At 37.7% G+C, this 22,600-nt stretch overlaps 5 protein-coding genes and 2 long non-coding RNA genes across 11 annotated transcripts in view; 6 read left to right on the top strand and 1 right to left on the bottom strand.

Annotated features, from left to right (window-relative positions):
* Ephrin (ephrin) overlaps positions 1-22,600 on the bottom strand; it is a 263,779-nt gene that overhangs the window by 40,336 nt on the left and 200,843 nt on the right. For 2 of the 3 annotated variants that reach the window (XM_065493926.1, XM_065493927.1), the window contains exon 1: positions 1,738-2,130. The exons of the other annotated variant lie outside the window; for it this stretch is intronic. In XM_065493926.1, coding sequence (XP_065349998.1) covers positions 1,738-1,925 — 188 coding nt within the window. In that variant the 5' untranslated portion in view covers positions 1,926-2,130. Of the gene's footprint in view, positions 1-1,737; positions 2,131-22,600 lie in introns of those variants that run through there. 3 annotated transcript variants of the gene reach the window in all.
* LOC135945088 (uncharacterized) lies at positions 2,689-4,496 on the top strand. Its single transcript, XM_065492500.1, has 9 exons — positions 2,689-2,933; positions 2,982-3,030; positions 3,077-3,240; positions 3,299-3,332; positions 3,400-3,464; positions 3,512-3,590; positions 3,649-3,718; positions 3,889-4,096; positions 4,431-4,496. The coding sequence occupies exons 1-9, from the start codon at positions 2,868-2,870 to the stop codon at positions 4,494-4,496; spliced, it is 801 nt and encodes a 266-aa protein (XP_065348572.1). The 5' UTR covers positions 2,689-2,867.
* LOC135945970 (uncharacterized) lies at positions 4,092-6,026 on the top strand. Its single transcript, XM_065493929.1, has 9 exons — positions 4,092-4,379; positions 4,431-4,492; positions 4,549-4,651; positions 4,719-4,942; positions 4,999-5,058; positions 5,113-5,146; positions 5,201-5,280; positions 5,337-5,439; positions 5,639-6,026. Exons 3-9 carry the CDS (start codon positions 4,549-4,551, stop codon positions 5,884-5,886), a joined length of 852 nt encoding a protein of 283 aa, XP_065350001.1. The 5' UTR covers positions 4,092-4,379; positions 4,431-4,492; the 3' UTR covers positions 5,887-6,026.
* On the top strand, positions 8,118-10,316 carry LOC135946941 (uncharacterized). The gene is made up of 4 exons (XR_010575561.1): positions 8,118-8,549; positions 8,695-8,846; positions 8,913-9,039; positions 9,105-10,316. It is a non-coding gene; the product is annotated as an uncharacterized LOC135946941 (long non-coding RNA).
* LOC135946940 (uncharacterized) lies at positions 10,320-11,463 on the top strand. 2 transcript variants are annotated; one of them, XR_010575560.1, is made up of 7 exons: positions 10,320-10,399; positions 10,449-10,756; positions 10,810-10,843; positions 10,894-10,958; positions 11,013-11,086; positions 11,138-11,207; positions 11,289-11,463. It is a non-coding gene; the product is annotated as an uncharacterized LOC135946940 (long non-coding RNA). The 2 variants fall into 2 exon arrangements; XR_010575559.1 differs by having other exon boundaries at positions 11,008-11,086.
* On the top strand, positions 11,645-13,109 carry LOC135946939 (uncharacterized). The gene is made up of 9 exons (XM_065495439.1): positions 11,645-11,658; positions 11,723-11,784; positions 11,838-11,940; positions 12,004-12,227; positions 12,277-12,336; positions 12,388-12,421; positions 12,490-12,569; positions 12,622-12,724; positions 12,778-13,109. Exons 1-9 carry the CDS (start codon positions 11,649-11,651, stop codon positions 13,035-13,037), a joined length of 936 nt encoding a protein of 311 aa, XP_065351511.1. The 5' UTR covers positions 11,645-11,648; the 3' UTR covers positions 13,038-13,109.
* LOC135946837 (uncharacterized) lies at positions 16,284-21,161 on the top strand. 2 transcript variants are annotated; one of them, XM_065495257.1, is made up of 17 exons: positions 16,285-17,734; positions 17,781-17,829; positions 17,878-18,035; positions 18,097-18,130; positions 18,188-18,252; positions 18,309-18,390; positions 18,439-18,508; positions 18,606-18,777; positions 18,873-18,894; positions 18,958-19,019; positions 19,075-19,177; positions 19,234-19,457; positions 19,505-19,564; positions 19,623-19,656; positions 19,710-19,789; positions 19,841-19,943; positions 20,091-21,161. In XM_065495257.1, the coding sequence occupies exons 1-17, from the start codon at positions 17,558-17,560 to the stop codon at positions 20,339-20,341; spliced, it is 1,746 nt and encodes a 581-aa protein (XP_065351329.1). In that variant the 5' UTR covers positions 16,285-17,557; the 3' UTR covers positions 20,342-21,161. The 2 variants fall into 2 exon arrangements, with proteins under 2 accessions (XP_065351328.1, XP_065351329.1); XM_065495256.1 differs by having other exon boundaries at positions 16,284-17,734; positions 18,873-19,019.

The following is a 22,600-nucleotide window of genomic DNA, read 5'->3' as shown; positions in this document are numbered from 1 at the left end:
AGAATTGTTTTGAACTTGAAGCTAAACCCCTGCAAGTGCAAACAATTTTTTTTCAACCTACACTAATAATTTATGACTTATGATCTATTTCTATTTATAAATAATATTGTGAGTATTGTTAAATTCTTGGCTCAAATCTTCTGACAGAACCATCACCAAAATCTCACATGAAAGCAAATAGAACATTTTCAGCCTAGTTTTCTCAATTTGAAGCCAAGCTTACTTCACAATGTAACAAATTATCGTTCAAAGAACACATCTCATTTTAATAATATTTTAAACTGGTGAATATGTTTTAAAACCACAAATCGGGCATTATTTACCACTTGGCGCAGTCTATAATTTTAGCCTGGCCGATCCGTGTTATTAGAAGCAAATTAATTCCGTTTTCTGGCGTCTGCGGCGGCGGTGCAACTTAATTAAAAGCGGCAGACGACGTTGGTGTCGAACCACTTTACGACCCATTAAAATTAGAACGGCTGCAATTGCCGTGTCTGTGTGTAGAAACAGAAACACACGCCGCGGACAGTTCTCTCTCTCTCTCTCTTTCTCTATCGCGGCGTGACACAATCGCGGAGAGATTAAACTTCCCTCCCGCGTAGATTTATATCTCGAATTTCCAGCTCTGCCATAATTATTATAATTGCGGGCGAGTCGCGGGCAGCAGATAAATATTTCGTTTCAGATCTTATGTAAGCGGCGAATTCGATCCAGTTCAGCAACTTTCACCGCGCAGCCTGCCGCCCGGCCGACAACGGGAGCAATACCATTTGTCGGCCGTTTCATTATTGTTGATATAATTTATCGGCTGCAGGAAGCGAAAAACGGCACCTGCGCGTGTGTAATTCGCTACTTTGAAATAAAAGAAAGCCAATCGGATTAATTTCACAACCACAGTTCGATCCCGCGCTTGGGTGCTAAACGGTGGAAAAAATCAGTGCGATGGTTTTTCTGCCTTTTGCCTTCGACGCTGCGCTGACGACGAGTCGGTGGTTTCGCCTTGTGATTCTCCGCGCGCGCAAAAACAACAAACTACGGCTTTTTGCGTCACTTGGCTGAAAATTGCTCTGCAAACCAGCAGGCAGCGTGGACTTTTGTCTGATTGCTGCAAAGTGCTTTATCAATTTAGCAGTCTACGTTGCATGGAGTAAAAAGTCGAACGATTTTAAAACGATTTCCACCCTGTGCCACTTTAATTTAACGATATTTAGCATGTTAATGACGTAGTGCAATCCTAAAATGAGAAAAGAATATGACATTCTGGAATTGTGCATTAATAGGAAGGTCAGAAATTTTTGAGGATTATTTTGCTTACGAAAAAGGGTGGCACTATTTGCATCTGACACCACACCTAAATTAGGTGCGTCTAGGCGCTGGAGGTCAAGGCCAACTCACCTAATATTGACAATTTCTATTTACACCGGAAACATATGTTGCGAATTTTTTTAGACCATTATCAAATCAGGTGCGAATTTAGGGGCTGCAGTCACGGTTCTAAAATCTCGGAAAATCACAACATTTTAGGAAATTGTTTTTAGGAATTGTTTTTCCTCTCTTGAAATACAAATATGCAAACAGTTTTAGTTTGAATGGTTTTTAATTTAAAGAGTAGAAGGGGCATATTTTCCCAACATAAAAAAATTCAGTGAGACATTTCGTCCCTGACGTTTCATGACCGATGCCCACCATTGAAATCCTCACTGCAGGCGAGCAAAAAAGTGTGGAAAAGGTACTCACATTGGATTGGTTTTATTCCAAAAGACGGTGATCATTTCCGAACTCACTATCTGCGTACTCATAAAAAGAGTTTGTAGCGCGACCAACACAAAGAATGCGTGCGGCAGGAGCACCGTGGTCACGTCGCGAACACTGGCGCACGCACCATTCGGGCCTTTTCTTCGGCCGACGCTCGGCAGCAGGCCCATGGCGAAAGTGTCTCTAAGTGTCGGGGGTCAGTCACCACTAACTCTGGTCCAGCGAGTGGTAGCGGATCAATTGGCACGCGGGCGGAACGGTCACTCCATCGCCAGTTGAATACACTGCCGGGCGCACACGGGGCTCAAGTGGCCATCCGCTAGGGATCGAGACGTGCTCCGCTCTCGGACTCTCGCACAGAACTGAGAGTTGTGCGCTCTGAGAGCCGCGGCCAACCGGCTGGGGGGAGCGTGACTCGTTCAGATGGAGCCACCGCCGATTGCCGTCGCAGCCACCGCCGCCGCCGTGCACGGTCCACCCAGACCGTTTTTTGTCCCGCGTGCTTGTTTCGGTCCCCCGTCGGGCCGAGAGCAAAGCCAGCAGCACACGGCATGGGCAGGGGAAACAACAAGACGTGCGAAATTGCAGCCCCTTGTCCCCTCCCTGCCGTTGTCGCGGCGAAAAATGGCAATTTTTCGCTCCTCATTGGTCGCTCGTCCGCCGGCCTCTTTCTACCCAGGCCCCTGGAGTTTTCACTCGGCCGCCGGAAGCGCGACGATTTTCGCACCCGTCGCCTCTAACCTGAGCAATTTGGCGCATTCAACTAAATTTCAGTCCCTTCCAAGGCTCTAATCCTGTGGCGAGAGCCGCGACAGTTTTCGCACCTGCACTTTGAATGTTTCATATAACTAGCCCGTTATTATGAAATAATTTTAATTTCCTACTCGTGCATATGGATGGCATAAGTACTAGGAAAATATGACTTTGCAACATTTCAACGCGTTGCGTTTCCAGCGACCAAATAAAATTATGGATGTTTCCCTGCAATGGAAACGGATGTGTCTTCTCTTCATGGCGCATATTTATTACCGTGTGCAATAGAGTTTCGAACGGAAGCATTGTCCCAGTAACTTTTGCGATCAGTCTGCTCACAGTCAGGCAATTTTCCTGCAATGCAGCACAGAGAGTTCAGAGCGTTTCTAATTATTTCGATATGGATATCAAAATTCATTTACACGGTAAAGAGAGCACGCTTCAAGTTATCCTTATTTATATCAAAGTTTCAGAGTGCTCAAACCACCAAAGAAGTCTGTTATATTAAAGATATGACCAAAGGTACGTAAATATTTAAAAAATTGAATTGCTCGAAACACCTCCATAGAAGAAGACCTTTACTGGAGAGAAAAAGCGAGTGAGCATAAGTGCTTCCGAAAGTGCCAAAATTTGTTTTCATCAGACCTGGATCTGGATTCGATTTCGTTGAAGCCTGAATTTCGGGAGCCAGTTTTTGAACGACCGCAGGAGTTGGTTAACTGCTTCAGAATGGTTCAATTATAGTTAAATAATTAAAATACAGTTAAAACTAATCTGTGCTTTTTCTAAGGCAAGAAAAGTAACTACGATTTGCAGATACAAGAGTAGAATTTTTGACTACCAAACATAGCTTGAAATTTTTTAAATATTTCCATTCTATATGGTGTATAGCAAACGGAATTCCTCTGCAGCAGTATGGTGATCTTCCGTTAGTTCACTTTGCTTCTGACGCAGTGGTAATATTGAATTTGAAAATTATATTTTAAATTGAAAAGATATCTAGCCTAGGTTCCAGGCAGAAAAATTTTGCAAGTGGCGTGGGCTCAATTTCGACCTAGAGCAAGTGAAAAATATACAGCTAAGTGAGAGGTTTCAGAACTAAATACATAGATACCTACTGAATTATCATCATAATTTCAGACGTTGATCGAATCTGGGCTCCAAATTTGCAATATTCTGATTCGAATCTCACCTGCTTTGTTTTCGTTAGGTGCGTTGAGGATTTAAGATTTTTCCAATTTAAAAATAATTTGGATGCGCTAACAGAAGTGCACTATAGCCACCTTGTACAATTCATTCCCATCTTATTCAAATGACTCAAAATGTGTAAGAATTGGAAAACTATGCTTGTTAATTAGCGAAAATTTTGCAACTTAAAAGGAAATTCGGGACCTTCGTGATGGAGCAGGACAACTGTCGCAACAAAAACGCGTTTTTGTGCACCTTGCCCGAAGCCTGTCACACTACCTCTTGCATTTCAAATAGCCAGCAGCTGAAATCCCAGAAAGCAACATGCTACCCTCGATGTCGTAAACCAGACTGCAATGAGGAGTCAAGTTGCATAAAAAAGACAATAAAGAATATCCAAGTATATAAGATTTATATTTTGTGCACTCACTTTGTTCTTGAAACACAAAACTATTTTTGTGTGATCAAGAGATTTTTATTGATTAACTTAAGAGTTTAGTAATATTTTCCAGTTTGATACTTCAAATGAATGATTATAATACCATGGATAGTAGAACATGTCTTTTATAATTAATTTAAATTTGACTATAATATATGTCATATTATGCCCATCTGCCTCTTTTTTCAAATGCACTATTCATTATCTTGATAAATCTTTCAGTCGTCATCGCGAATCGGCTATGGTTTGATTTTCTTAAATTTGAAAATATTGAAATGTTAATGAACAAACACAGTTGAGGCTGACGGTGTGCGCTTTGAAGCTTGTGGTCGAAGATATGTCTTGTCAAAAGCGACGGTGAGTGCAACTGAAAATCTTTGTGGGCGATGTAAAATTTGTGATCGCAAAACTAGATGAATGTGACCTTAGCTGCTGTATTCTGCTGCTCCAAATTCATGGACTTAGCCGCAGTGGAAACCGAAGGCGAAATGACCTGTTTGTCTGCTGAGCTGACAAGTACATTATTATGTCGATCTTGTGACGAAATATAGCATTATTTTATGAGTTTGTTTGAATTTGTCAGAGCGGGCATTGGATAAAATTCAACTGTGGACTTCAGGCGACACAGACCCCTGCGAAAACTCGTTTGCCTGGTGTTCCAGCAAAGAAATGGTCAACCACGCGGCTCTAAAGTGGAATGCATCTTCAAAGGTCGGGCCAAAAGCCAAAATCGCGGTATCAGTTCAGGCCAAATCTATGGAATTTCATACTGATGAGGGAAAGATTTTTAAAAGAGTTTTGTGCGAGGTATTATTTGCAGTTGTATTAAGTTGATAATTAACTACCATAGGATTTTTGCTTAGAATGCCCTTGAAAAAGATTGTACTGAATCCCGATGTCTCAAATACAAATGCACCTTTGAGGTGATATTGATTTCCTACTGTCCCTAATGCAAGTAATGTAAGAACATAAAATAGAGAGACTTGTGGCAGAAAACGATGAAAGGAAACAGTGAGACTTGCCCTAAATATTTATATTTCTGATCATGAATTGCAATGGACATAGAGGACAATCTAAAAAAGGAATTCATGCTGTTATCTGGTTGTGGGATGACAGAGGTCAACGTTAATATTGCCGGCAGCAAGGTTGCTATGGAAATATTTTTGCTTCATAAAATAATATAAAATTATTTAAATAAAAGAACTCTTATCACGCTGGCTATAGATTATGCTGCGTGGGTGATACCAAATTTTTATCAATAGAGACGAAGGGAAAGCATGACTGTTTACTAAATTTGTTTAAAGGTAAGAAGTATAATTTAAGTTATATTCTTCATTTTCAAGAGCTAAAAAAACGACTGCCATAGTGTGATTTATTTTTCTTGAACATATCGGAATTGAAATAAATACATATACCGCAGTCCGGATACCCAACACGGGGTTCATATTTGGAAAAAATTAATATAGATGTTCATTTTTATTAATCCTCTTATTATCTGGACAGAAAAAAACGTTCCCTCTAACCGGTATTGGTTAGGAGGTGCGTCTCTAAGCTGCCCAAGTGTCAACCGGTGGTGTAACAGCTTAGACGAACCTCTCATTGGCAACCATGTGACCTGGGCAGCGGGTGAACCTTCAATTGACTCGAGCAAAGAGTGCGTGTATATGGACTATGACAACATCACTTCTACGTTCACCCTCGGAAAAGCCAACTGCAAAACTTTAATGTTTTTCATTTGTGTGGCAGAATAAATATGAAGGAGAGAACATTTTTGCAACCGTAATCATATGAAAATGTTTTGAGATGTAGTATTAAAATAATACGCACGGTAAAGAGATCTCTAAATGTTCATAAGTCACAAGATGATACTTATTAAAAATATATAAATAAATGTGCGTTATAGGATATAGAAAATTACACATTATCCGAATTTTTATTGTTTCCAAATATTTATTTGAACTATTTTTCCAGATATTATTTTCTTTACAGAGTGCCAAACTTGATCAACAAAAATAAATTATACAACACAACAAAGAAGGAATACAAACACAGGATATTTCTTTAAATTTAAGGGAAACTTTGAATTAAAGTATAATTAATATATTTTGCTCTTCGAAAACTCAGAATAAACATGAAGGTTTTACTGATATCATCCTTTAACTATGATGGGTCTTAATGAAAACTCAAGAACTGAAGCTTGAGCTCTTTTAAAACGTTCAATCCCTATTCTGAGAGTGTTTGTTTCCTGCTGGGCTATATAGGAGACGCGCCGGCGCCGACTCGCAACTTGTAGGTTTTCGCACCTTTCCCTATAGTTAGAGGGATGAATATCTGGCGTTTCAATAATAGACCTCTTTGCGGTGAGGCGAAAAGATGGTCACATTGGGCCCAAGCTCCTCTGCGGCCACGCGGGCCACTTGTTCCATGTTATCCGCTCGGCGGTGTTATTGGGACCTGGGGCCCGGGATGTGCTGAGTAGACGTTCTAAAAAGATGTTAGCTTGGGAATTAGGAAAAATTTCTTCTCGTGAATACCCTTCCTTAATGCACCTAACATCGGATCAGAAAAAAAAAACTGATATTGGGTCGGAATTGCGTCTTTGGGCTGTTCCAGTGTAAACCGGTGGTTTATTTAATATTACCCTGTTATCTTTTTCCTGAATGAGAATTAAAACATTTATGGTCACATAAAAACGATGCACAAGATGCAATATGTTTATGATATATAAACATATATGTTTATGATATATGTTTTCTCCTTTTTAAGAGCTATTTTGTTTCTATACTGCTGCAATAGAAAAGAATTAAGTTTGGCGTGCATTAATTTAAACCAGAAAAAAACTTTAAGGCTCAGGAAGGCAAAGAAAGAAATATTAAAGCAATAAAATGAACATGGTGCACAATTCTATATAAAATGCTGACCCATGATATGGGTGTTCCCGATGTAAAAGTTGGGGGACCACGTGGAAACGGAAATATTTAATAAAATACCTTTATATGACCAGTTGGACGGAAACGCTCGAAATCAGAGCTACCCCAGTGGCCATCCACGTTGCCACCACGAAACCTCGTCCGTGGATTTTACGTGGATGAGTTCCACGAACCTATTTTGCCATTTTTTCTAGTGCACTCATTTGGAAATACTTTCCCTTTCGATATTTGACCATTTTTGAGCAGATTTAGTTTGAATTTTTGGGTTTTTAGGGTAAAATTAACGTCCGTGGAACTCACGTGGATGATCCCCAATTTCCCAAATTGAGTTTTTGAAGCTCTTTTTGTGCCTAAATTATCGGTAAATGAATTAAGTGCTCCTCTAAAGCTGTTTCATTTAATTTTTTTTTAATTTTTTGTAAATTTTACTTCGTGGAAGGGTCTCCGTGGATGCTCCGTGGATGTTCCGCGGACGATCCACGGAACTCCGTGGATGCTCCGTGGAACTTACGTGGATGATCCCCAATTTCCCCAACTCGTGTTTTTCATTACTCTTTTGTGTCTAAATTATCAGTAAATGAATTTTAAGTGCTCATCCAAAAGTAGTTCAGTTGTTTTTTTTTTTAATTTTGTAAAATTTCCCATCGTGGAAATTTTTTCGTGGATGCTCCGTGGAACTCACGTGGATGATCCCCAATTTTCTAAATCGTGTTTTTAAAACACTTTTTGTGTCTAAAAATTATCGGTAAATGAATTAAGTGCTCCTCCAAAGCTAGTTTATTTAATTTTTTTTTTTATTTTTTAAAATTTTACTTCGTGGAAAAGCTTTCGTGGATGCTCCGTGGATGCTCCGCGAATGATCCACGGAACTCTCTTAACGCAAAAATGAAAAATACCATGTATTTGAAGCAAATTGTTCAGTTCATGAGCTGCCCCTTTTCGCTTTTCTAAATTCATTAGTTATGTCATTCTTGTTTAAATTTCTAAATTTTGGAAATTGGTTAAGTGTCCGTGGAGTTTTCGTGGATGAATCCCCGGACACTTGAAAAATTTTTGGTTCGTTGGTATTTCCTATAGGTACGTTAAATTGTTAGTATTATTTAATAAACCATCATCAAAGTTAATTGCTAGCTCAGAAAACTCATTATTTCCAAATATATTCCGAAATCTACACTCGCCACCACGCCAGAATAGCCGCAGCCGTGTTTCAAACTTTTGAAAAGCGCGCGCACTCTTACTGGCCGCAGCAAGCCAATGAGCGCTGCCGCTTGCCTGTTGCTGTTTGTTGACAGACGACAGCGAGCGCGCGGACGCGCGAGCCGAGCGCTACAGAAAAAAGCCGTTGGACGACGCCGTCGCGTAATTAACGTCAGTTTTCGGCCGCAATTTCGCCACTAAGTCGACCAGCAATGTTCTAAAGTCGGTGATTGCTGTGAAATCCGAATCCTGTTCAACCCTCCTAGCGAAGATGCCGCAAATCAAAGGTAAGGACTTGAAATTAATTTGTTTGTTACATACATCATGTTCTCGCCGCTGTTTAAAAGTTCAACTACATAAATATAGTTAGTTCAGTTTGTTTTAAGCCAATTTGTTCCGTTGTAATTAACTAATTGGCCGTGTTTTTTGCAGATCTGTGCCAGCGGCTGACTTTTTTTGTGACAACAATGCAACTCGAGCAAGCTGTGTCCTGAAACTTTGCGATCCCCACGCACTATATGTATGTAATTATTGAAAGGATGTCTGGTTTGCAGCTTGGGTGCAAGATCAAAACAAGCTAACAGGTACACCGACATCAAAATTATCATTTTACATATATTTAATCATCCTCTATATGTCTGTGTCTGTAGGCTTGTATACTCTGGCTGTGGCAGATCAAGCCGAGGATGTCAAGACACGGTCATGGATGGGAAAGATGGGAAAAGCTTCCAGCACGATGGATTCCAGCCTGCACTGAACTTAAGCTGCATTTTCCAGGTAAGCAGTTACATTTTTTGCGCAATAATGAACATGAATATTAACAATTTTAATTTATTTTTCAGTCTTAAGTTTGTTGGTGCTATTTATGACTCGGATGGAATCGACGTGGCTCCGGAGCTCAAGACGAATAGCTATATAATTATGTGACAGGACTTGGAATGGAATTGCTGGACCACAACTCCGACGAAGATTGAGTGGTTCATGTGTATTTTTGTTTTTTAGTGAGGCTATTTTCTAGCTCAATTGTTGTACTTCATGTTTAGAGCATTCATTTTAAGGCTAATATCTATTGCATACACATACCTGTGTTAACTGTAATGTTATTGGTATTAAAATTAAATTCCAAACATTATTTTAGTGAATACAGGTATGTGTGCAATAAATTTATGTTTAAGCTGGCATTAATTCATTTAATTTTCTTGCCAGAAACGTTTTGGCAGCTGAAAATTTTAAATTAAATATTTTTGATAGCCATTATAGGTTTTAAATTCACCATTTGTGTAAGCCTTTAGTGCTCGAAGTCGGCGTAGCCGTATACTTCCAATTTAAATTCCTATTGACTGAGGTCAAGGATTTAATCCTGCTGATGTATTTTCTGGGTTTTAAATGATTTATTTTGATTCTGAGAACCAAAATCAGTTCAGCCAATCTCCGAAGAAACATGGAAATAATATTTTTATTAAATCTGACGTTTCGAAGGTGATTGGCTAGACTGACTTTTGCGTTTAGTACATCAAATCAAATCAATTAACAAGCAGAGCACCATTTTTCGGGAGCAGTATTACACTAAGGGGTTTTCAAAGCTTGTGAATGTTAAAATTTTTCAGCTTTCTTAATTAATTGTCTTCTCTTGTTTCTCATAACCTTATGGACACTACTGTATATTGATAAAATTCTTTGTATTGATCTATTGTTACTGTGCATGTGTCATCTTTTTGTAATCGAAATTGTATAAATAAATAAAAATTTTAAAATTCCAATGAATGAATTTCATTTGCGATATTATTACCCAGATAAATGAAACACGATCCACGGAAAATCCCCAGCGATTCCACGTAGCTGTTCCACGGGGAATCTTCATAGATTATCCCCGTGGAATCTTCATAGATCATCCCCGTGGAATCTTCATAGATCATCCACGTGGATACCACGTATTTCGGGCGGACAATTTCTACGGGGAATCCACGTGGACCATCCACGTGGTTTCCACGTGGGATCCGTGGATCATCCACGTAGGATCCCCGTGGAGTCCACGTGGAATGGCCACTGGGGTAGTGGGAACGTGGTGTTTGCTTGCAACATGCAGTTGAAAATAATAATATTCATCATGATTTGGATTTCAAAACACATTTTCGTGGTAAATACAGGGCAAAAATTTTATCCTCTTTTAAATGTACAATTTTTAGTTTGCTCAAACTACCTCAGAGCTATGTTATATGGAATCTATAACAAAAGGCATGTTCATACACCTATTAATGTCAAAAATGGTTCTCTGACCTCTCCTTAGCACATCACCGAGTCCCAAAATTTCGGAAATTATCAATATCTCTGTGTAGAAAAGAACCCGTCCTGGAGCATTGTATTCAGCGAACACAAATGCCTTGAAAATTGCCACATTCTATTTTCATCAGAACTTGATTCGATTTCACTGAAGCCAAAATTTCGCGAGCCTGTTTTCGATCCTCCGCAAAAGTTAGTTGACTGCTTCAAAGTTGTAAGTTTGAGTTTTGTATTAATTTTACACGCATTTACAAGATGTTTTATCAGAAAAGAGATGTGACTATCACTTGCAGATCCAGACGTAAATATATTCGTTCATTCAATGAAAAATATCGCGAATTTAAGTTTTAGTTGAAGGTCTTAATTTAAGGCAATTTAACGATTTTTCGTTGATTTACCTTTCAACTATCGCAACAGTAATATTGTAACCGTATTTTTATTAAATTAAAACGAGAAAATCTCTAGTCCAGGTTTGAAGCAGAAAAATTTTGCATGTCTCATGGTCTAAATTTTGACTTTGAGCAAGTGAAAAATATTGAGTTGGGTGAGAAATTTCAAATATGGGATTTTGCAAAAACTTTTAATGTGCTTTCAGGTGTCAATCAAATCTGGGCTCCATCATTGCAATATTCTAAATCAAATCTCACCTGCTTCATCTTTGTGAAGTAAGTTTACTTAACAGAATCTGATCATTATTGTGCTCATCAACTGACAATGGGATAGAAAGTAATTCTGTAACTTAAAAGGAAATTCGGGACCTATGTAATGGAGCAGGAGAACTGTGGCAACAAAAATGAGTTCGTGTGCAGCTTGCCTGAAGCGTGCCACACTACCTTTTGTAGTTCAAACAGGCAACAGCTGAAAGTCAAAAAGCAAAAATGTTACCCCCGATGTCCAAAACCAGACTGCAATGACGAGGCAAGTGATTTTAACAAGAAGAATATTGAATCATAGGATGACAATTGTAAAATATTGTCAGAGTATAAACCCTTCACAAAAGTCTTAAAAATTGTGCGAGATATCCATTGAATGCCGTTTAATATTTTTGTATATATGCTCTTTAATAAAAATTGAAAAATCATTAAAAATTTCAGCCATCGGAACGAATGGGCTATGGTTTGCGAATATGAAATTTGTGCGTTTTTTTCTTTCGAAAACTGAAACAAAAATTAAATTCTAGCTGAAGCTGATGGCGCACACTTCGAAACCTGCGGGCGAAGATATGTTGTCTCAAAAGCGGCGGTGAGTGTGAACAAATAGCTCACAATTATGGTATAAATTTCAAACGGATCCAGATGAACGCGTCTTCAGCTGCTGTGTTTTGCTGCTCAAAAATAATGGATTTGGCCGCCGTAGAAACCGAAAATGAAATGAACTGTTTGTTCTCCGTGTTGACAAGTATATTTTAACATTTGTTTAAGTTGGTGAATTTAAATATATATTGATCCTCAAATTGAATAGAGCGGTCATTAGATAAAATACAAATGTGGACATCAGGCGACTCAGAGCCGTGCGAAAATTCATTTGCTTGGTGCTCAAGCCAAGAAATGGTCGACCAGGAAGTGCTAAAGTGGAGTGCGCCGTCAGAGGATGGGAAAAAGAGCAAAATTTTGGTATCAGTTGGAGCCAAATCTTTGGAATTCCGCCCTGAAAGCGATAAGGTGTACAAAAGGGTTCTATGCGAGGTACACATTTGTTGTTTGTAATTAAAAATTAGAATCATGTCATGATTAGAGTGCCCTAAAGAATAATTGCAAGGATTCACGATGTTTCCAATACAAATGTTCGTTTGAGGTAATATTTCTTTTTCACTCTTTCTGCTAGTTCATAATATGATACCAATAGAAAGATTATATGCAACTTATGGCGAAAGGAAAAAGTAAGTTTTTAGGCAAACGTTTTGTTTACTCTGTATACTTTAATAAAAAATATAATTTAACAATTCAGGAGATATTGGAGAAAAAGATCGCAGACGGTTTAGTGGATGCGGAATGGCTATGATTGGTGTATGTATTGCAGTATTCAAGGTATAGAAATGAACAATTGAGATAACGTTCATTATATAAAAGCAAATTTAAGTACTCCTTCCACGGCAGTTACAAAGTGTGCTGCTCCAATAACAGCAGACTTCTGTCCATTGAGACGAAAGAAAAGAGTGATTGTTTGCAGGACTTGTTCAGAAGTAAGTTAATTTTGGTTTTATAAATTCAATTACCTTCCTATACTTTTGAATAGTTAATAACGTGCCTCCAAACCGGTATTGGATCGGAGGCGCCTCTCTGGGCTGCCCGAGTGTCAACCGATGGTGCAACGGCAAGGACGAACCCCTCATTGGGGGTGGCCACGTGACCTGGGCGAAGGACGAACCGTCCAATGATTCAGAAAAAGAATGCGTGTATGCGGACTATGATAACGTCACCTCAAAGTTTACCCTGGGAAAAATAAACTGCAAAACGTCATTGCTATTCATATGCGAGCAGGAATTTAGAAAGTGACAACAACAGAGGAACACAAGAGAAGCCTAATAATGACTTTTATCCAGGTGTAAATTAAAATATAAGATAAAACAAAAGACGAAAAAAGCCTCTTATTTGGGATGATGTCAGATTTAGACAACAAAAATATTATTTGGTACAGAAAAATTAAATTAAAGTATCAGAAATGACAACCCATAAAAAATCACGAAAATCTTTTCAAATTAATTTTCAAACTCCATTTTAACTATTTACCCACTCCATTCAACCATACTCGCAAGGTTTTACTGTTGGAAATCTATATGGACGACGTTCATTGAGTCGGATGTGCATGTGCGTTGTTCGAAATTTCACAACCGTTCGTCAGAACATTGCTGCACTTCACTTACACCAGTTGGTTCGTGGATTTCGCATGCGAAAATGCAGCTCAGAATCAGAGCATACATTTTTAATATAATTTCGCTATCCCAGTTCATCTTGACGGTATTTTGAGATTTAACTATTGTTCTCGTTCAAAAATATATCATTAGAACAGTCTCACTGCGCCAGAAGAATGCTATATAAAATCAGTAATCAAAGGTAAGTTTTTAACAATTTTGTGAAAGTGTTCAACATTTTTGTGTAGATAAGGACCCATACTGGAGTAGAATATCCCGTGAGCATGTGTGCATTCAAAAATGCCACAGTTTCTATTCATCGAGTGTGGATTCAATTTCGTCAAAGCCTGAATTTCGGGAGCCAGTTTTTCAGCCACCGCAGAAGTTAGTTGACTGCTTCAAATTGGTACTATTACTTAGTGTGGCCGATTTGAAAATAAAATCATCACCTCTTAAGGCGAGAAAAGTTACCACTACGTGCAAATTAAAGCGTAAAGAAAACTATAAAATCGATTAGATCATTGCATTTCCTTTTCAGTCAAAGGAATTCCTCTGCAGCAATTTGGGGATTTCCCGTTGGTATACGTAGGAAATAAAGGAGATGTGAATTTAAAATATAATTTAATTATTCAAAAAGTGAAAAATAATCATAAACAGCCTAGATTCAACGCAGAAAAATTCTGTCGACAACGAGGGCTCAATTTTGATATCGAACAAGTGAAAAAAATGGATTTGAGTGAGCTATTATTTTTCTGACTATCTAACTATTTAAATAAATTTCAGACATAGATCGGATTTGGGCACCGACGTTGCAGTACTCAAGCTCTAAATTAATGTGTTCCGTATTTGCAAAGTGAGTACTGGCCATTGCTAGGCCTCGTGGGTTTACGAAATTAAAACGAAGATTTATCATGTTTGTAAGCACGGAGAAAAAAACACAATTTATCTTTTTATATCTCAAATAAGTTATTAGCTTGCAATGATTTCTAAACTAGTTTCAAAATAAAATACTGATATGTGGTGTTTTTCAATATACAAGAAAACGATTTAATTTTACAAAATGGTTTTGTGATGAAAAGTACAATCAATTTTAAGGAAATTGGGAACCTATGTCATGGAGCAGGAGGACTGCCGCAACAATAACGCGTTTGCATGTAGCTTGCCTGAAGCATGTCATACAACCTTTTGCATATCTACCAGCCAGCAGCTAAAGCTTAAAGACAATCAGCGATGTTATCCGAATTGCCCTAAGCCAGACTGCAATGACGAGGTAAGTGAGATTTACTGTGGTAATATTGCGATATTAACATGGAATATGGAATAAAATTATTTTCAGATGTCAGAGAAAATGGGATATGGTATTTACAAAGCTGAAAACAAGTCCTGTGTATGAAAATTTCTAAGTGCTGTAGTGGAGGCTGATGGTATTCGATTTGAAGCCTGTGGTGCAATATATATCGTCTCGAAAGCATCGGTCAGTTTCGTTTCCTAATTCCTGGGTCCTCCAAATTTATTAATAAAAAATAGATGAATTTCACCTCTGCAGGAGTATTCTGCTGCTCCAAATTCATGGATGTGGCCAGCGTGGAAACTGAAAGCGAAATGAACTGTCTGTCTTCCGAGCTCACAAGTATTTTATTTTGTTTGATTCTCTAATTGCGCGAGCATATTAAACCTGTCAGAGCGTGGGCTGGATAAAGTACAATTTTGGACATCAGGGGACACAGCACCCTGCAAAAATTCGTTTGCCTGGTGTTCCAGTCGGGAAATGGTTGACAACACGGCTCTGAATTGGAAGCAGCCATCAGTTATTGGGGTGAAAAGCAAAATTTCGGTTACCGTTCAAGGCAAAGCTTTGGAATTCAACAATGAAGAAGAAAAGACTTTTAGAAGGGTTTTGTGTGAGGTAACTTTCACGTTGGTAATTGCAAATTTATACCAACAGCATTTTTAGAGCACCCTTCCAGAAAAGTGCACAGATTCTCGATGTTTAAATTACAAATGCTCGATTGAGGTGAGAATCTATATCGTTGTCTTAGAAATTGTAAAAGAAGGCTTTTACAGAAAGACTTCATACAAAATACAATGAAAGGGATAAGTAAGGAATGTCGAGAGTAGAAAAATGTTTTAAAAATAATTAACAAATCATGAAGGTGTTTGGGAAAAAGAAACCAAACAATTTGAAGGATGTGATAGTGGATTAATTGGTGTGATTATTGCAGTTTTTAAGGTAAGAGCACCAATATGAAATCTAACATGACAAATACACAAAAATTTAAGTACTCCTACCACGGAAGTCACAAAGTATGTTGCGCGTGCGGAGGCAAACTTTTGTCAATGGAGACGAAACAGAAGTATGATTGCTTGCAAAACTTGTTCAAAGGTAGACGTATTTTAGTGGAAAAATGATACTCTTTATCTTAACGAGGAAAAATGAACAGCAAAAAATCACAGAGTGACAAGTACTAAACTCTTTGAAAATATATAATTTCTGGATTATTTTCCAGATCACCATTTAATTATAATATATCAAACAAACTCTTTTATGTGACAAACATAAAAATGTTAAACTGCGATAATTTTGAAAGATAATATTGTTTTATTTTGAGCAGAGAATGACGTGCCGTCAAATCGATATTGGGTGGCTGGCTCCTCGTTGAGCTGCCCTAGTGTAAACCGATGGTGCAACAGCAGGGATGAACCTCTTATTGGCGACTTCGTGACTTGGGCAAAGGATGAACCGTCAATCGACTCGAAAAAAGAATGTGTGTACGCGGACTATGATAACGTCACGTCCAAGTTTACACTTTCAAAAGGCAACTGCAAAACACTGTCGTTTTTCATATGCCAGCAGGTATCTAATAATAGTACATCTTAAAAATTTGAATTTAAAGGGGCAAAGATAGTTTTAATGAGTCAACTTTTTCGGGGTTTTAGCGAGGAATAAATAAATGATAGTATTCTTTCAACTTATCATCAAGATAATTCTTTTACTTTTTTGCTCTTATTGTTAGTGCAGGTTTTTCACTGCACGAAAAGTGAGTGAAAAGCGCTACTCGAGATGAAACAGGAAATATTCACGATTTTCCCCCACGTACGTCAGTTTGCTGTTAAAAGCATGGCCGACACACGGACTCCGGGGGGATTCCTAATATGTCTTCATCAAAATGACACAATTTTACACCAGTCGCAGCGGAAGCGGTGTTCCATTTTCATATTAGTCGACTGATGAGAGCAATATGTAGTTGAAAGCGATGATATCTTTTAGATTTCATTGTCAATATAAATTACCTTGGTACGGGCCACTTTTCAATTTCTCGATTTGACGAAAACGTTGCGTTAGGTACTTGGAAAATCCACTGCATTTGGAATGCGAGAATGACTTATTAAAAATATTTTTGTGAATATTTGCGATGAATCATTCAATATTTGAATGACGAAATCCTCGGTATATCAGATAGCAGCTTATATTCCCTGAATTCAAACATTTTCGGGAGCTACATCGCATATTGATTTCGGGTCAAACTCTTCAAATGCGCCTCGCAATCTAAATTTTCAGCATTAATGCATTCGTTTATTTTTCATAAGTGAATGCGGTGGTTTGTATTCTTCTCATTTATACGTCATCATTTTAGACCTCTATGGTCTGCTACACCGGAAGCATTGCTCCATTGAATTTAAAATCTCATAGAATTTTCCAGCATTGCAGCACGGAGCGCTTGTGTTTCTATATATTATTCTATCAAAACACATAACATCATCGGTAAAATTCAATCAAGATATAGAAGAATAATTTTTCTTGAACAACATGCCTCTGCAGAGTAGCCAATATAGATTTAAAATGTGTTTTATGAATTCCATTGTCTTGTATTTTACACGATGATAGCTATACCATAATTTAAATTCAGAATTGAAAACCATAACTGGAGTAGGAAATCTCGTGAGCAGAAGTGCCTGCAAGGCTGCCAGAGTTTCTATTCGCCAGATTTTGATTTAATCTCTAAAAAGCCATGGTAAAGAAAAATATGAATGAAACGATAACTCATAATAATCACGAAAATCTTTGCAAAATAAGAGAACAAATTAATTTTCAAATTCCATTTGAACTTTATACTCACTCCCTTCAACCATATACGTTACGTAAGATTTTACTGTTTGAATCCTATGGATCACGCTCATAGAGTCGGATGTGTTGTTGGAAATTTCCCAACCGTTTGTCAGGATATTGGCAACTGCACTTCACTCACACCAGTTGGTTCGTGGACATGGCCAGCGAAAATGCAGCTCAGAATCAGAGCACACATTTTTAATATAATTTCGCTTTCCCAATTCATCTTGACGGTATTTTTAGATTTAACTATTGTTCTCGTTTAAAATGTATCAGTAGACCAGTCTCACTGCATCAGAAGAATGTTATATAAAGTCAATAAGCAAAGGTATATTTTTAACAATTTTGCAATGTGGTGTTCAAAATTTTTGTGCAGTAAATGACCCTTACTGGAGTAAAGCATCCCTTGAGAATGTGTGCATTCAAAACTGCAACAGTTTCTTTTCATCGAATATGGATTCAATTTCATCAAAGCCGATATTTCGCGAGCCTGTTTTCGAACCCTTACAGGAGTCGGTGGATTGCTTTCAAGTGGTGACTTTCAATTTATGAGACATAAATATCCGGAAATAAGAAATAATGTCCCTTTACAAAGACAAGAAATGTGATTACCACCTGCAGATTCAAGCGTAAATTGCAACCATATTTAAATTAAAATGTATGCGTCAGGTTCAACTTATTTTCAGTTAAAGGCCTTTCTCTACAGCAATTCGGGGATCTACCTTTGTTGCACTTTGGAGCTAACGGAGCCGTACGTATACAGTATAACGAAGCATAAATGCATTCTTAAAATAAGATGAGATTTAGTCTCGATTCGAGGGAGAAAAATATTGCAGACAACACGGGCTTAATTTTGGCCTTGAGGATGTAAAAAAGATTGATCAGCCGAGTAAGAGACTTTTTATTTTACAATTTGGGCGTTAATTTTTTCATACAGATCTTTTACGGATTTGGGCGCCTTCTTTGCGATTTGCGGGGTCTAATCTCACCTGCTTCGTATTTGTGAAGTGAGATTTTGATCCACAGCTAGTCACATATTTTTATAAAAAAAACAATGGACACTCTTAATGCAAATTAAGTCTAACTGTTTTTTCCTATTTAAAGGAAACTCGGGACTTACGTAATGGAGCAGGAGGACTGTCGCACCAGAAATACGTTTGCTTGCAGCTTGCCCGAGATTTGTCACAACACCTTCTGCATTTCAAACCGCAAGAAACTTGACAGCAGACAATCAAAATGTTTCCCAAATTGTCCTGAACCAAACTGCAACGACGAGGCAAGAAAAAATCAGAGGAAATGAAATATGTTTCATTATTTTTTTTCTCATAAAAGCAAAGCGCAAAATATTGATTTTTTATTTTAAAATTACAGCCACCAGAAAAAATGGGCTATTGTATAATTTTGATCATTATTTGTTTACTGAATAGATTGTTAATATTGGACGGTTTAATTGTAGCGGATGGAGATGGTGTGCGATTTGAAGCTTGTGGTCGAAGATATGTTGTTTCAAAAGCAGCGGTCAGTGAAAAATCTTTGTTCCTGTTCCCAGAAAAATATTAAAAAATATCCTCAGATGAACTTTTCTTCTGCTGCAGTGTTCTGCTGCTCAAAACTCATGGACTTAGCTGGCGTGGAGACCGAAACCGAAATGAACTGTTTGTTTGCAGAGCTGACAAGTATGTGGAAATCGTGTATTTTGTTAATACATTGCGAGTTTAGCTGAACCCTCCAGAACGGGGACAGGAAAAAATACAAATGTGGACATCAGGCGACTCAGAACCATGTGGGAAGTCATTTGCATGGTGCGCGAGTCGAGAGATGATTGACAACAACGCTCTGAAATGGAATGAACCGTTGGAGGTTGGAACAAAAGGCAAAATTTCAGTGTCAATTGGAGCACAATCTTTGGAATTTCGCTCTGAAGGAGAAAAAACCTTCAAACGAGCTCTGTGCGAAGTAAACGATTGCTTCTAATATTTCAAAGTAAAACGGTTATACTCTAGAGCGCCCTCCAAGAAAACTGTACAAACTCAAGGTGCTTAAATTATGAATGTTCTTTTGAGGTGATAGTTTAGTTTTTTTTTCTGCAGACAACTAGTAACATATTTTGATATTTAACAGAAAGAATTTGCGGAAAAAACGATGAAAGGACTCAGTTAAGGATGTTAGCTGGGAATTAAGATAATTCTTCAATGAAATATTTTATAGGGGAAAAAATTAGCAAAGACTACATGCTGCTAGTTGGATGCGGCATGGCTCATATTGACGTTAATGTTGCCAGCTTTAGGGTAAGCATTGCAAACTGCACCGTTTTTATTTCTGATTTCATAAAATTCCAGAACTCTTTCCATGGTGCGTATAAAATGTGCTGCGTGGGTGCTGGCAGGCTCTTGACTATTGAAACAAAGGAAAAGTACGATTGTTTGCAAAGCTTTTTCAAAGGTAAATTCGCAGAGGTGAAAGATAGAAGATTTGTCTCCATAACACCGTCAACTATTATAAATAATATATTTAAAAATGTTTTGACTGGGCTTTGACAATAATTTAATTTGAAGAAAAATAGATATTGAAAGTTAATTTATTCAACAGAGAACGGCGTGCCTAAAAATCGCTACTGGATCGGAGGCGCCTCTTTGAGCTGTCCAAGTATCAACCGGTGGTGTAATGGAAAAGATAACCCTCTAATTGGCAATTTCGTGAACTGGGCAAAGGGGGAACCTTCAATTGACTCGAGAAAAGAGTGCGTGTATGCTGACTATGACAACGTCACGTCCACTCTCACTCTTGGAAAAATCAACTGCAAAACGCCAATGCTTTTTATATGCGAACATGAATTCTAATATATTTAAGACTATAAATCATCTATTTAGTGAGGATAAAAATCGTAAAAAATTGTTAAGCTACATCAGAAAAAATACTAGAATTTCTTGTTATCAAATAATTTTAAATATTATGCATTGAGATTAAGATTAAAACCAACAAAAAGTCATCCGCAATGCTAAGTCTTAAAATTATCAAAATGATTATAGGCGCAAATCCACTTACTGCAAGCCACCATGATTTTATTTGATTTTTAGTTACAATATAGTGTTTTTATGACGCATTTTTTCTTACTCACCGCATGCTATCACGTATTTCAAACATAGTTTGTGCGTCATTTTAACAAGAGAGAGCCACTTTGCAATCTGCAATGACACATTCTAGGATGACCAACTTGCTGCATATTTATTGTTTCACTTTTACATCATTTCTAGTGAGTAAAGAAATAAATCACAATTGAGTTTAACCACCTCTCACCCACTTTTTCATTAGGTTTCCCAGAAAACGGAGATTCGCAAAGAATGCTTGCTTATTCAAGAACATTTTGGAAATGTTTGCAAGTCGATTTCAGAATTTTCACGATAAGCTGCTCCAATACGATTTTAATTTTGAAAATTAGTTAATGATTTACACCGATGACTATTAATCCAATTAATGCTCCTTCAAAATCTTAAATTGTGGAACCGGAATTGTTGTTAATTACATCCAATAAGTTAATAATAACCTTAAATTGAGTTGAATAATGATACAAAATTAATTTGTAAGAAGAACTAAATTTTATTATTCAATGGATTGTTTGCATGTTTCTGATCATAAAAATAAAATGTTTGAACCTTGAAATTCAAATCAGCATTATTCATGATCAACGACTTCTGCACGAGATTTCCATCAATGTTGGATGCGAAATTCGCCTTTGTTTACTCGCGAGTCTGATGCAAGCTTTCAAAATCGCATTCGAGGAAATGCATTTGGTCCGATTGGATTACATTGCCGCCTTGTTTTATTTTTATCTCTCGCTACGTTTGCATGGTTGCGACACTGAGCCGGTCTGTGGCCGCGTTCTTCGCAGATCATCTCGCGTTTTATGACAACGTGCCGCGCAACAACGGCTCGCTGTATCATTATTGTTTCATACACAAACACACGCGCAGATAAACATCAATCGTGCTTGCTTGCTCTTTTAATTCGCCTCCTCTCTCGTGTTATTTATTTATATAAATATACATTAGCGCAGCACAATTATGAGGATTAAAATGCAACGCGCAGACCGAGCTTTCGAAGCGGCGGCGCCTCGCGTTGTTTCACTGCACGCAGAGGAAAGTAGCACTTGCCTTTTTAGGCGAATTTTTTCCGCGTCCGTCGGCTCGGAAGCGGATTTTTAATTAGTTCACTTGGCAGTCGATGTGTAACATTGCGGTTGGCAGTGTCTCCACACTCAGAGCTAACAACAATTTTTCCTTAATTTAATCGCTTCATTATTCTCAGCGCAATGTTGCTGTTCAATACAAGAGTAAACCGAAGTTACTTGCCAAACTGCAAAGTCAACCGGATGAAAATCGGCATGGAAACTCACCTGAAACAGATATTAAATGCAATTTAGTAAAGAGCGAAATTCAAGGAAAACTCAAATATCATATTGTGCGTAACTAAATTCATAGAGATTCAAATGGATATGCGAAAGGTATCTAAATTTGATTTAATTTAAATATCAAATTTAACTTAAATCGAAAGTAGTTGTCTACCAAAGAGTAAGTAAGAACTAATCAAGTATAAATTTTGGTACCCTGAACCATACTAGAAAAGCATCCATAGTACCCAAATTCTTTAAAAAAATATTCTGAATACACAAAATAATTATGTTCCAAAGCTATTTCCAGTAAGCGATGCAGTAAATTGAATAATTACAAGAATTTGAAATGTATAATAAAAAAAGTCACAGCAGATAAGATTGGCTTAATGTTTGAAAAATATGAATTTCTTCATTTTATGAAAAAATAATCTCCCTGGGACAGCTTCTGGCTTTTAACTCTTAATTTTTGTGAATCTACAGCATCACGCAGTATGTTTCACATGATTCGTGTTTTACTTATGTTTTTCAATCCTGGTAGTTAAAATTTCATTTTAATTACGTTCCTCGTGTGAGGCTACTGGTATTGCTGTGGTGGTGCTATCATAAAACATATTTCACGCGACAGACTATTTGCTTATGCAGGTGAAAACATTTAAATGATTTGTTTCCCGTTTCACACCTCGGGTTGAGGTAAATTGTAAATTATGTA

The sequence above is a fragment of the Cloeon dipterum genome, chromosome X, assembly GCF_949628265.1.
Source record: "Cloeon dipterum chromosome X, ieCloDipt1.1, whole genome shotgun sequence".
Lineage (NCBI taxonomy): Eukaryota > Metazoa > Arthropoda > Insecta > Ephemeroptera > Baetidae > Cloeon > Cloeon dipterum.
The sequence above is the reverse complement of the archived record's forward strand: the minus strand, read 5'-3'. Positions and strand labels throughout refer to the sequence as shown.